At 44.6% G+C, this 14,251-nt stretch overlaps 1 protein-coding gene across 1 annotated transcript; it reads left to right on the top strand.

Annotated features, from left to right (window-relative positions):
• The first annotated feature begins 4,399 nt into the window (after window positions 1-4,399).
• Window positions 4,400-12,427, top strand: CCN3 (cellular communication network factor 3). The gene is made up of 5 exons (XM_041769635.1): window positions 4,400-4,574; window positions 4,665-4,890; window positions 5,889-6,140; window positions 7,533-7,747; window positions 10,923-12,427. Exons 1-5 carry the CDS (start codon window positions 4,503-4,505, stop codon window positions 11,217-11,219), a joined length of 1,062 nt encoding a protein of 353 aa, XP_041625569.1. The 5' UTR covers window positions 4,400-4,502; the 3' UTR covers window positions 11,220-12,427.
• The last annotated feature ends 1,824 nt before the right edge of the window (window positions 12,428-14,251 follow it).

Genomic DNA, 14,251 nt, shown 5'->3' with positions numbered 1-14,251 from the left:
TTAATCTTCTAGATTTTACTTTTGTGTAAGAAATGCACTACAAAATAAATATTTTAAATGTGGGCAATAGGAACATGTTTCCAAAGAGGATAACACCAAACATTATATATTTAATATTTCATCTCCTGTCACTGCTTTTTCTTTGTCCCTCATCATTTCCAGGAAAGCAAGAACTCGAGAGATCTGTCAGAGAAACAAGAGGGTGTAATGAAAATTAGCCATAGAAGGGTACACCTTGTAAACCTGGCCAGCCTAACATATAATGGGAATTATCTTGTGTTCCACCAAATCCCTGGGGCCCCAGGAAAGGGACCTATGAAGAAAATTCAGAAAAAAGAAACTAAATCATTCAAGAGCTGTGAGGTTGATATATGGGGCACATTCCCAGAGTACGTGTGGCTTTGCTAAATAATGACTGAATGAAGATACAATCAGTGTCTACGGGTTTATGGAGAATGTGATCACTGAGGAGAGAAGAGGGAGACAGTTGTCCTGGAGGTGATAGCATCATGGTCACTGCCTTTTCTTTGTTTCATTTTTAATATGGGGTTCTGTGCTTTATATTTCTCTCGCTTGCTACAGAAACTAGTGCCAATATATTTTTAAAATCTTTTTTTAAACTAAAAAAAAAATAAAACAACAACAATGGAACCTTTGTTTTTCAAAGATTATTTATTTAGTCATGAAAGACACAGAGAGAAAGAGGCAGAGACATAGGCAGAGGGAGAAGCAGGCTCCATGCAGGGAGCCCGATCCGGGACTTGATCCCAGGACTCCAGGATCACACCCTGAGCCAAAGGCAGATGCTCAACCACTGAGCCACCCAGGCATCCCAACGTGGAAACTTATATAAAATTTTACCTCCATAAAGTTGTAAGGAGTTCTCTATATGTATTCTGGGTAGGAGTACTGACAAATAAGTAATAAGAATATAAATTGGGGCACCTGGGTGACTCAGTCAGTTAAGTGTCCAACTCTTGATTTTGACTCAGGTCATGATCTCAGGGTTGGGAGATCGAGCCTGACATGAGGCTCCACACTCAGCATGGAGACTCCTTGAGGTTCCCTGTCTCCCACTGCACTCTTTCTGCTCTTTCTCACTCTCTCTCTCTCTCTCTCAAAATAAACAAAATCTTGAAAACGCAAATGTAAAAATCAATTAACAGCCTATCTGAGATAGAGAAGGAACAAGGAGTCTCCAGTGTCATGTCTGGGGTGAAGGAAAAGGAGGAGAGAAATAGAATGGAATGGAATGGAATGGAATGGAATGGAATGGAATGGAATGGAATGGAATGAAGAAGTGAATCCACCAATATACTTGCCCCTCATAACCAAGTGGAGCTGCCCTCTTGGTTGGTAGCCAAGACCAGCAACCCATGAAGTGCTTATAAGGTAATAATGTCCCCTGACTTCCTAAGAGATGTCCACTGACACAGGATTTATTTCAGACAGGAGGAAGTCACCAGCCTGTATGCCATCCTTTAGACTCATAGTGCCAAGAAAAACTGAGAGAAGGTGTATGTCAGAAGCAGTAATGATGGCAGATAGTTGCTAAGGAATAACACCCCCAGTTCTTTCTTACCTAAACTTAGCATAGCAGTAACAAGGGACAAAGCTTAAAGCAAGGTTGGCAGGATCTCAAAAGGTCCAAGAACAACTGACTGCTTGCCCATTCCTGGGAGTGTTATGGAAACTATGAAGTACCCCCTGTTCTCAAGGGCTCCTGGGTAAGAGATGGAGACAAGCACAGAAACAGTAATGTCACTGTTACTCAATGAGTTCAGAGATGGAAGGAAAAGCACAGGTGCCAGGCCAACAGAGAGGACAAAATCTATCCCAGCATGGAGGACTTGACAGATGTCCTGGAGGCAGCAAAGCATGACCTGATAATTATCAGATGAATTCATTTTCAATTTCCAATTGTTTTAGTATGGAGCTTCTTATCCAGGAGCATTTATAGCAGATGGTAGAGTGGATATGGACTGTTTTGCCTGTCATGCTTGTTTTCTTCTCAAAGAATAATCCCTTCTTTCCTAGGGAACTATTCTTCACCCCATTCCAACTGTGTGGTGTTAGCTAATCCCCATTCCTCATCTTTCTTGTCTCCTTCAATTAACCCAGGGTGAGCTCATCCAACTCCTCTCCTGGAACTTTCCAAACTGAGCCAAGGGAGAGGGACATTCCTTCTGCAGTGATAAGGTTGCAATGTAAGAGGCTTTTAGGTTGACACTTCCCTTATATGGAGAAGCTGGTCTGTGGTGGGACAGAGTAAAGCTGACACCCAGAAGAGCAGTGAGAACAGATGGAGAGATGGAGTCTTGATAGCTCCAAGGCCCTGATCCTAGTGGCCTCTGAGGCCTAGGAGCACCTTTCCCAGCAGTTATATGTGAAATACCGCAGCATCCCTCCAGAAGTCGTCTTGCTGAAGCTAGTTCCAGTTTGGTTTCTATGGGTTGCAACCAAGAGGCTCACATTAGCCGTGACTTCCTGACATTTTCATCCTTATCTTGAATTCACATTTCTCCTCTCATCTTCCCCCTTTCCAAGAAGAGTCAGCTGAGTCTCAATGCTGCCGATCTCTCCTTATTCTGGCTATCCATACTTTGGAAACCCGGCCAATATTCTTGCTTCCCCATTAGCTATGCTTCTAGTTGTTCCATATCTATAGGTTTCCCAAAGTCAGCTCCCTTTCCAAAATACAGTGAAAAGCTGTCTACCAAGAGCCCTCACCAGAGAATCCAACTCAGTAGGTCAAGAGTGGGTCCTAAGAATCTGCACTTAAAAAAAAAAAATACACCCTGGTTGATTCTCATGTGCACCTGAGTGGGCCAGATGCACTAGGCCAGATGATCCATGGAGCTTGTCAACTTGAAGGATATGTGAGTGTCCTACGCAAGGCACAGATTAACTGTTCAATTTCTTGTCAAGCTTGGAGTCCTGCTGAGTCTGGTTTACCTCAAAGGAAGCAGAATGATTGCAGGCTTGGAACTACGTAATAGCAGTCTCAAGTTGCTCAGAGAACTCTCCTGAAGGGGCTGGGGATGACTTCACCATGGGGAACAGGGACTTCACCATGGGGAACAGGCATTGCAAGGGCAGGCCTGGCCCCTTACGCAAGCTGTCTTTGCTTTCCTTCGTGTCAGAGATGGATGATGTAGAGAGAATTTGTTTCTTTTTCAAGTCTAGCGTTACATCACAAGACTGTATAATTTTTCTTATAAAGTGTCTTTCCAACGTGGCTATCCTCGGAGGAGCTGGGCCTAGTTATCCCAGAGGCAGCAGCAAAGTTGAAGTAGGGGAGAAATTTTCTTTTAATCCCTCAAGCAATATCACCTTTGGAGCAGCAAAACTGCTCTCATTCTCATGAGAGATGACAAGCGCTTCACTGCAATTTTTAAAACACGGCTGCCACCTGAGAGAGAGATTTGCTGGAAGGGGTCAGCCAAGGAAAGCAAATACCTCCCCGCTTCTTACCTAACTCACTGACCTTTGGACAGTGGCTGAGCTGAACCTGCCTCACCAACTCTCAGAGGCTCTTGGGTTCTGACATGTGCTGCGTGACGTTAGACATGGTACAACAGGTGCTTCAAGACTTTTTTTTTTTTTCCTATCAGGAAGAAAGCTCATATTTAACTCAGGCTCTTAACATTTTCATTGTATAATGTTTTCACTTTATTTCTTCCAAGCCCAAGGAATCGCTTCGGTTTTTGTTTTGTTTGTTTGTTTTAAGAACCAGTGGGGAGTTGGAGTGATTAGAATCAAAGCAACTTTGCCATTTGGCCAACAGCATCCCCCATCGTGGCGCTGGGACGCTTTGCTTTTTGCTTTTGCCTGCTCTTTTCTTGCTCTCCCCTCCACGTTCCTTCTTCTCTCTGCTCCCCCCCAACACACACACACATCCAAAGAGTGCCCTAAACGGTGACAAACTTGCACGTGCTTCCCTTCTGACTAAGCCCCCGGGCCTCTCGCCAGGCCCCCGCAGATGGCCCCAACCTGCAGGCGCCCCCCGAGGAGAGCCCCGCGCCCGCAGCCCCGCGCGCAGCGGGTGGGGCGCCCCGGGGTCCGGTCCCCGGGGGGTGGGGGGGAGGCGAAGCGGCTTCCAGGAGCAAACGGGCGTTTCCTTCCCACGCGCTCGGGCGCCCCTGGGTCCCCGCCGCGCGACTCCACCCTGCCCCTCCCGGCGCTCCGGGAAGAGCCAGTCGCCACACACAGGCACACGCAGGCCCCGGGGCCGCGCCCTAAGGAGAGCGGCACCCACGGCCAATTGCCATGGCAACCCCGGGGTTCGTTCCATTCCCCACCCAGCGCGCCCCCTCCCCCGCCTGCCCCGCAGCCAACCGGCTGGAGCGCGTCGGGCGAGCGCGCTATAAGAGCTCGGCGGGGGCCGCCGGGGACCAGAGGCGCGCGCCCGACCTGCAGCGGGCGAGCGGGGCGAGCGGGGCGAGCGGGGCGAGCCGGGCGCCCGGGCTTGTTCGGTGCAAGCGCGAGGGCAAAGCCTGACCATGCAGGGCGCGCGCGGGGTGCCCAGGCGGTGCTCTTGCCTGGCCTTCCTGCTGCTCCAGGTCCTGGGACAGGTGAGTGGCTCGGCCCTGCGGGGCAGCGCCCGATCGCGCCTCCCACGGTGGCCGCTGAGAGCTTCCCCCTTCCTGTCCCGCCCGCGCCAGGTCGCCGCCGCCCAGCGCTGTCCCACCCAGTGTCCGGCCCGGTGCGCCCCGACGCCGCCGGCCTGCGCCCCCGGGGTGCGAGCCGTGCTGGACGACTGCTCCTGCTGCCTGGTGTGCGCCCGCCAGCGCGGCGAGAGCTGCTCCCCGCTGCAGCCCTGCGAGGAGAGCCGCGGCCTCTTCTGCGACCGCAGAGCGGACCCCAGCGCGGGAGGCGGCATCTGCATGGGTAACCCCGGCCCCCGCGCCGCCTGCCCCTCTGCCCCTCTCCTCCCCCCCTCCCAGAGGGCGAGGTGCAAATGGTAACAGCGGCGAGGGTGCCGCAGGTGGGGCTGTGCGCCGGGCCAGGTCTGGGCGGGTGGAGGTGAGGGGCGCTCGTGGCTTTGGGAGCCTGGAGAGGAAAGTGGCCGGCAAAGGTGAGACGCATGCATCACTCGCCTCCTTAGAGTGGAGTCCGGATAGCTGGCGAGCAGAGCAGACTTTAGGGCCAGTGAAATCATTTCCTTTGGACATTTCCAAGGGGATGCTCGAGGGGGCGATGGAACCTTGGGCTTACTCCCAAGCTCACAGTTCCCCCACCGGCCGCCCAGCAGGTTTGTTTGCACACCTGTAATCGTCCTATTTGAGCTAAAGCAACCCCTGCTCTCCCGGGACGACTGTGTAACCCCAGTCTGGGCTGTGAATAAAAGAAAATGCAGGAAACCAGCCCATTCAGGCTGGTGAAAGGTAATGGATGGAGATCGTCTTTCCACGTGATGCCCCGTTAGTTGGAGGCCGCCCCTGTCTTCTCTAAGTTGGTGGTGATTGTTGTGCTGGAATGCCACGCACCCTTCCAGATTTGACCTACTTGGTGAATATGCAATGCACTTTTTTTCTTTTTAATTCTAAGCTGCTGGAGTAGGAGGATCGAAAGAGGTTCTAGAAAAGTGACTTTATCATTGGGAACAACAGCTGTGGCACCTGGGGAGTGTCACTTCTTGGTCATGCACCTCCTCCTCATCTGTAAAATAAGTGGCAGGAGCAGATGGCCTTCAAGCTTTCTTCTTGCTCTCAGAGGCCTCCGTGAGGACACCTCTCTGCCAGAGATAGAGAAGAAACAGATCACTTCAACGGGGAAAAAGGAGGATCTGGGGTTTGCATGTAGCTTGCGTAGCTTCTCCACCACACTCCATCCCTGATTTTGCTCTCTGCCCCTTCCCTCTCTGCCCTGCTTCCCCAATGCTCTAGCGGTAGAAGGAGACAACTGTGTGTTTGATGGGGTCATTTACCAAAGCGGGGAGACCTTCCAGCCAAGCTGCAAATACCAGTGCGCCTGCAGAGATGGGCAGATTGGCTGTGTGCCTCGCTGTGGAGAGGACCTGCTCCTGCCCCAGCCTGATTGTCCAGCTCCAAGAAAAGTTGAAGTGCCCGGGGAGTGCTGCGAAAAGTGGATCTGTGACTCAAATGAGAAGGGAGAGTTGGGAGGCCTTGCCCTTCCAGGTAAGAGACTCAGGATACCTGCAAGTGATCACTGCACAGGTTAAATGCAGGCACAAGGCATGTGTGCTGTGTCGGATTTGCGATGAGAAACTGGCCTCCGTTCCTGGCCATTCAGTTGTGGATTCCAGATTGCCCACTGAGATCAAACGCATCACGTGTGTGAATCCTAGCCAAGTTATTGAAGTATGCACAGTTTCTCCTAAAGAGAACCTGCTGCATTCAGTGGTTCTTCTGAGCAAGGGGACTGACTTAGTCCTATTGCATGACTACTGGTTTATATTTTAGTCCATCCCACCTGACCCTTATTAACATCACAGAGGTAAAAGTAAAAAGAAATCATTCTTTTCCAGATTCTGTGTATTACCCATGTGCTTTCAAGATCAGCCTCCCTAGAGAATGCTACAGGTGTCTCAGAGAAATGCCACCTTCCCAGATGATGCTGTAGAAAGGGCAAGGATCTTTGTTTTGCTTTCCTTTTTGTTTTATCTTATAAAGGAAATAGCTTTTTGAAAAAAAAAAATTCAAGAGCCAGTAGAGAATATTTTAGAAGCCATGAACCAGCCAGATTATTTATGCTGGCAGTAAGCAGAGCTTTGCAGCTTTCCTGAGGTCAGAAATTATCAGCTATGCCTCACAGATAGGAAAACTGCCATGTAGAACAGAAGTGCCCCAAGCCATACATATTAAACATTGAGATAGAACTTTGTGTAATCAAAGTCCAAGTGTCTATATCCCAATAATCCAAACAACCAGTTTCACCTCCCTTGAGCAAAGTATTGCCTTCATCACTCTTTTGAGTCTGTAGGTTCTAATTGCTCATCCAACTAAAATTTCATCATGATCCTTTCTCTGTATAAAATCACATGTTTTATAGATTATGGAATGGTTGTTGATGCTATTATACTGTTCTACGTTCTTCAAACTGCTGGACTTCTTAAAGATAGGGTCTCCCAAGCTTCTTCAGGACAAGTTGGACAGCCATTCCACAAAGAATTTCTGGAAGGCCTACAGTGTGCCAGCATTGTGCCACCTCTTTAGAGTTTATAAATACAGAGATCCAGTTCTGGCCCCTGAGAGCACTGGAGTTTGTTTATTTTTTATTTTTAAAGATTTTATTCATTTATTCATGAGAGACACACAGAGAGAGGCAGAGACACAGGTAGAGGGAGAAGCAGGCTTCCTGCAGGGAGCCTGAGGCAGGACTCTATCCCAGGACCCTGCCTGAGTCAAAGGCAGACACTCAACCACTGAGCCACCCAGGCGCCGCAGGAGCACCTGAGTTTAGTGGGTACAGAATTGAATGAGGCCCTCTTTCCAGTGATGGTTGAAAGGATCATTTGGCAGTCCTCGTGTTTTACGCAACGTGGCTGCTTTTGTTTGTCTGCCCCATAGCCTACAGGACAGAAGCCACGCTAGGAGTTGCAGTCTCTGACTCCGGCATCAACTGCATCGAACAGACCACAGAGTGGAGCGCATGTTCCAAGAGCTGTGGCATGGGTTTTTCCACCCGGGTCACCAACAGAAATCCACAGTGTGAAATGGTGAAGCAGACTCGGCTCTGCATGGTGCGGCCCTGTGAACAAGAACACCAGCAACCAGCAGATAAGGTAGGAGCCTAGAGACAGCCTCCCATCCTTGAGGAGGTAGCTTTGCCTCATGGACGTCTGGGCTCTAGAAAGTCATTGTGACACCGTGACACTAGTTGACTCAGACATCAGCTCTAGCTGGGAGTGAATCCCAGAGAAAAGGCAGACAAGTTCCTGCAGTGAGTGGACTCACCTTTTTTTCTCTTTCATGTTTTGAATTATCCCAAGCAACTCGTAGCAGGTCCACAGGTAGAGGGAGGAGCCAGCAACTCTAATAGTGTCCCTAGTCGAGACGGTCTGGCAAATCCCATTCCATTCCTGGAAAAAAACTGGCTGCTCAGTTGCCAAGCAGAGTTGATTTCAGAGAGCTCATTTCTGACCTGTTTTTTTTTTCCACCCCTAGGCTTGCTCGCTCTCCCCTCAGTGCCCAACATCCTACCTGGTCCATATTGTGTGCTTGATAAATAATTGTTGATAAATAAATGAATGGATGTCTGGGAATTATTTTCAGTATTTTAAAAAGTCTAGTGGGAATAGTACATTTGCCAGCATAAGGCGATATGTGCCAAATAAAATAGCACATTTCTTTCCTTTTTTGCTGGAAGTGTATCAACTCAGTGTGTTAACACTGACTATAAGGCATGCGGATCAGAAGCTCTGATTGGTTCCTGATGACATCAGAGGCCTTGTTACTGGAGCCCTAGATCAGATAAATGCAATACCCAACCAAATTGAACCATTATATGGAAATTTGTACAAACCCAAGGCCAAAATAGTGTCTAATAATGAAAAATATACATATCTCTACACTGAGGCAATATCACCTAATGCTTAAGGGTGTGACTCTAGATAGAGCCCGACAACCTAAATCCTGGCTTACACATGAACGAGCTGTGGGATCTGGATGACTTTTCTTAACCTCTAAGCCTCAATTTCTTCTCCCATATAATGAGGCCATTGACAGTACCCACCTCAAAGTTGTCATGAGGATTAAACAGAATGAATTTACAAAGTGGCTGGGCAGAGATTACTCTATTAACATTAGGCAGTGTTTCTGTTTATTGCTAAAATATGTCTCCAGCAATCATATTAGTTGTATGGCTATATAGCTATATGACTTTTGGGGATCCATCCTAATTATGTTTCTTCCACCAATTTTGAAAGAATACATAGAAACATCTTATCCCTAAAATTATGTGCTAGAAGGTGCACCTCCCCACACTTAGGGGAATTATATCATACATGTGGTACAGTTATGTAGGTTCACCCACAAAGCCACCTCTCTCTGCCTCTCTCTCTCTCTCTCTCTCCTTCTCTCTTTAGATATCTCTGTTCCCATCTCCCATCTGTCTCTCTCTACTTCTGCTTAGTCTCTCTTTCTCTCTCTCTCTCTCTCCTCTCTCTCTCTCTCTCTCTCTCTCACACACACACACACACACACACTCTCACATGCAGATGTTGCTGACCTTGTACCTTTTTGTGGACATTGGCAAGAATATAGGTTACACATTAAATATGAAAAAGGAAGAAACAAGAGGCCCTTAATATTGTTAAGGACACATTTACTTCTTTATTAAATAAGGCTTTTCCATGCCATGCCTCTAAAATTTTGCTTTTTCTATTGTTTCTTTTGACAAAATTCTTATATTCTTTTGTGTAACTTGCACCCAGTTTTATAAGGGGAGATATTATATTTGTTACTTACATACATTTCATAAAGATTCCAAAATTTATTTGGCATCTAGGGAGATACTAGCATAATAATCATAGCTTCCTAACATGAAGAGTTGCTTAAATGTAAGCCAGTACTTCTCAAAGTGTGGCTCCCCAGACCAGCATTGTCATCTAAGAACTTGTTAGAAATGCACATTATTGGGGCCCAAATCAGACCTACTGAATCAGAAACTCTGGGTGTAAGGCCCAACAATCTGTGTTTTAGCAAACCTTCTAGAGGATTCTGATGTATAGTAAAGTTTGAGAGCCACTGATTTAAGAGAATCCCAAGGCTCATGACTCCACAGCTGTGGGCTGTGCCGAGGAAAGTGAAAAACAGGAGACTTATGGCAAATTAGTGGGTCAAGAAATCTTTTTTTTTAATTAATTACTTTTTTAAAGATTGTATTTATTTATTCATGAGACAGACACACACACACACACACACACACACACACACAGAGAGAGAGAGAGAGAGAGAGAGAGAGAGAGGCAGAGACACAGGCAGAGGGAGAGCAGGCTCCACGCAGGAAGTCCGATGCAGGACTCAATCCCGGGACTCCAGGATCACGCCCCTGGCTGAAGCAGGCACCAAACCGCTGAGCCACTCAAGGATCCCCGTGGGTAAAGAAATCTAAGTGGGAAATAAACAGAGTCAGTGTTGTGCTGAATTATCAATATGAGGGTCCCTCATCAACTATTACTACTGGCATATTGAATAAATTCTCTACTTACCTTGCATTCATTGGAAAATAATCTTAAATCCCATTTTCATTCCCGAGGTTATAGTATAATAGAAGGCATGAGCTTGTGTCAGACATTCAATAATTAGGTGTTTCTGGTGACTTGGGGCCTTTGAGACTCCATTTGCTAATCTGTGAAACTTGCACAGTTGTTCCTCACATGAATAATCGATCCTTGTAGGAGCAAATATTGCTAAGAATGTTAAGTGAATTAATGTCTGAAAAGTATGTGAAGCATTAGTAGGTGTGCAATGCTGCCAGGTATATTCCCTTTCTCTTTATAATGCCTAAGGATACATTGGCTAAAACAACACCAAAACCTGTCCCAGTGCCTTGAAAAGTATAGCTTGCTTTATATATATATATATATATACACTTTCACCTTAATGCTTATCACCACAAAGTCAAAAAATGGTTGTGTATGATTAGGCATGGTTTCCACATTCTAGGCAGGAAAGATAGTGAATGCAGGAAGCAATAAAGAACCTGTCTGAAGGGCAAAGGGTTTCCCAGAATCCCTTGGTTTATGTATCATTGGACAGAATTTGATCACACAGCCATCCCAAGCTCCCAGATACACTAGGGAAGCAAATACTTGTAGCTGACCAAATTGCCCAAACACCATGTCATGTTCGCAAAAAAGAAAGAACAATGAATAGAGCAATTTATTCCATATCCCTAAAATCTCCCCTTGGAGGAGTGGTAGCCATTCCATGATCTCTCGTTTTCTTCTTTCTCAGAAAGGAAAAAAGTGTCTCCGTACCACAAAGTCACTCAAAGCCATCCACCTGCAGTTCAAGAACTGCACTAGCCTGCACACTTATAAGCCTAGGTTCTGTGGGGTCTGTAGTGATGGCCGATGCTGCACTCCCCACAACACCAAAACCATCCAGGTGGAGTTCCAGTGTTCCCCAGGTCAGATCATCAAGAAACCAGTGATGGTCATCGGGACCTGCACCTGTCACAGCAACTGTCCTCAGAACCGTGAGGCCTTCCTCCAAGAGTTAAAGCCAAACACCAGCAGAGGGGAAATGTAACATGTATTCCTTGAGAAGCATACCTATGGAGGCAAACTGTAGCTACCCACCATCAAATGAATATAAGAAAATTAGGAAGAATTATTATTTTACCCCTGAGTCCTATGTATTTTCTGTGGTCATTTAAGGTCAGTTATATCTGTCTTTTTTTTTAAATGAAAGATATGATTAACTGTAAACTTGAAATCAAGGTAAGCTCAGGATAGTACTTAGGGATGACTTACTTTTCTGTGGTATTGACTACAAATGAAAATTTGTATAAATTTAAGAAATCAGATACATGTTTTACTGTGTATTCTATCACATTACACTCATCTTATTTTGTTATACACTAGTGCAATATCAAGAAAATGTCACTGTCATGAGTGTCACAGTGAAATTCAATATCATACTGAACGTGTCATGAGAATATTTTGCCATATAGTGAAGTTTGACTTAAGGGGTCTCTGTTGAACTCTCTTTTTGAGTGGCTCAACTCTGAACTTCCACGTTCAAGATCTGAGGAAATGTGTAGCTCTTCAGTTTGAAATCCAGAGACTATTAGTCTTCTGTTTCATTGCACACTAGGAAACAGACTGTATCTACAGGAATGGAATGTTTATTAGCTAAGTGGACTGGTGTGATAAACTTGCTCCATTGCAGACAAGTTGACTCCTTTCCAAAGAAAGAAGCTAAACAGAAAACTCCCCCTAATACAGAGAGGACCAGGCCTGTCAGCCCTCATACATTTCTATATGCTGGAGGCTGTTGGGGCTTACGCTTTTTCATTCAGAAGAAGCAGAACACATCAGCAGAGATTTTCTTCATCTTTCTGATGAGTAAACTGGGGCTCAAAGCACCTGATTACAACCTTTGATTACTTTCAAATGTGCTGGTCTTAGATTTGGAAAATAAGAACAAAATCAACATGACTGTGGTGGTAAAATACCACAAATTTTATGGGAGTTCAGAATTATTGTAGACATGCCCAAAACTTATCCTTGGGCCCTAATTATGCAAACTCATGAACAAGATACATGTGTATTCATATGTGTATCTAATGTGTCAGGCTATAAGGCTGCAAACTTAAATGTATACATTCTTTTAATGTCACCACATGTGTTCAGCTTTCTCTTTTAAAGTATTTATATATAAGTTATACATTTTTTAAATATTCTTTTTACTTTCTCTATTTGTCAGACATCACTAAATAAACATGATTTTATCAATGTGTGACTCTGCTATTACTTATGTGCTTATGAGTTGCTTGTTGAAAATATGAATAATGGATGGATCTAGAGGGTATAATGCTAAGTGGAATAAGTCAGGGAGAGAAAGACAAATGCCTTATGGTTTCACTCATATGTGTAATTTAAGAAACAAAACAAACAAAAAAAGAGACAAAAAAAGAAACCAGACTCTTAAATACAGAAAGCAAACTGGTAGTTTTCAGCCGGGAGGTGAGTAGGGAGTAGGTGAAATAGAGAGAAGCGAGTAAGAGTACACTTCTCATGATGAGCACTGAGTAATGTATAGAAAACGGTCTCACTGTACCCCTGAAACTAATATAATGCTTTATGTTAATCATACTTTCACATAAAAAAGAAAATATAAATAAAATTAAAATTTACAAATCAAATCAGACACCAAGTGACAGCATCTATTGAAAACAAAGCAGATATTTTTGGAGGAGCTTCCAATTTCTTATCAGAAGGGAAACAAAATTTGTCCAATTGTCCTATGAAGTAAGCACTCCTTTCCATTTCACAGAGGAGGAAACTTCAAAATTTTTAAACAAATGGTTTAAAAGGCAATTCTTTTTGATTTAGGCGATCTCTATTGCCAAGGTCTCAGATAGTTTCCACTATCAGATAGTTTACTCAAGCCAACATCTCTAGCCCTGATATGTTTTTCTGGACAATCTGCTAGACACATCTATGTATTAAAAACTGAACTTGGGCCAGGCAAAATTTACCTCTCTGGCTTCATTCTCTAGTCAAAGTGCTCTCCATCCTCCCAATAATCCAGCTTAAACCACCAGCGTTATCTTGACCAACCTACTCTTACTATGTGTCCAGAAGAGCATATTTCCAGGGGCAATGCAGGGCCCAGCAGTGAACAGGGCTGCTATCTGGACAGTGTGAGGGTCAAAGTTAATATAACCTTTATGTTAAAGTTTCTGGCTGATGAAGTGGGTCTATAGTTCTTCCATAATTTATAAACAAAAAAAAAATCTTATCCTCAACTTCACGTCTCCTACCTGATCCATACATTTAGCAAGTTTCTATTTGTCCCTTAAGATAAATAGGAAAGCCCATTTGATTTCTAGAGTTTAATCAAAGGAAATTATCAAGAATAGCTAATATTTATTGCACACTTTGTGCTGAGCACATTACCTTCATTAACAAAATTTAATTTGCCTAATTGCCCTGTGATGTAAGCACTCCTCCCCATTTTACAGATGAGGAAACTTAAAAAATTTCAAACAAATGCTTAAAAGAAATGGGTAAATCTAGAAGTCAAACTTACCTCTTACAAAAAGTATAGAACTGTGAAAAAAGTGATTTGTTTTTGTTCAAAAGTATCTGTGAACACAAATGTAAAGAGAGCCAGGAGACAATATACAATAAAGTATTATAGTGTTATGCTATGATGGGCCTTTTTTGTTTGTGATTTCTTTACATTTTTCCGTTTTTTAACTGATAACATAAGAACATACTACCTTTAAAAGTGGGAGGATAAAAGAATTAGGGTAAATTCAGATATCCCTTCAAGCAAAGTTCCCCTCATACCTCTGCATTCATGTTGAGTTGACTACCACTTCCAGCATCCAAAACACTTGCTAATTCATTCATTTTGTTCATTCAAAAAACACTTACTGACTGATTCTGGGTGCCTAGCATTGTTTTAAGTTCTGGGAAAACAGCCATTAATAAAACAAACAATAAAATAAGTTACCTCTCCTTCCTGGAATTTACACTCTCTCTGTTGGCAAGAGCAGGCAAAAAGCAAGCAAAAGATCAACGAAGATGAATATCGAATAGTGATAAATA

This window comes from Vulpes lagopus, chromosome 9 (assembly GCF_018345385.1).
Source record: "Vulpes lagopus strain Blue_001 chromosome 9, ASM1834538v1, whole genome shotgun sequence".
Taxonomy (NCBI): domain Eukaryota; kingdom Metazoa; phylum Chordata; class Mammalia; order Carnivora; family Canidae; genus Vulpes; species Vulpes lagopus.
The sequence above is the reverse complement of the archived record's forward strand: the minus strand, read 5'-3'. Positions and strand labels throughout refer to the sequence as shown.

Coding starts and splice junctions, on each gene's coding strand:
- CCN3 (XM_041769635.1), top strand. CDS start 4,503: ATGCAGGGCGCGCGCGGGGTGCCCAGGCGGTGCTCTTGCCTGGCCTTC. Junction 4,575..4,664: donor TGCTCCAGGTCCTGGGACAG/GTGAGTGGCTCG, acceptor CGCCCGCGCCAG/GTCGCCGCCGCCCAGCGCTG. Junction 7,748..10,922: donor ACCAGCAACCAGCAGATAAG/GTAGGAGCCTAG, acceptor CTTCTTTCTCAG/AAAGGAAAAAAGTGTCTCCG.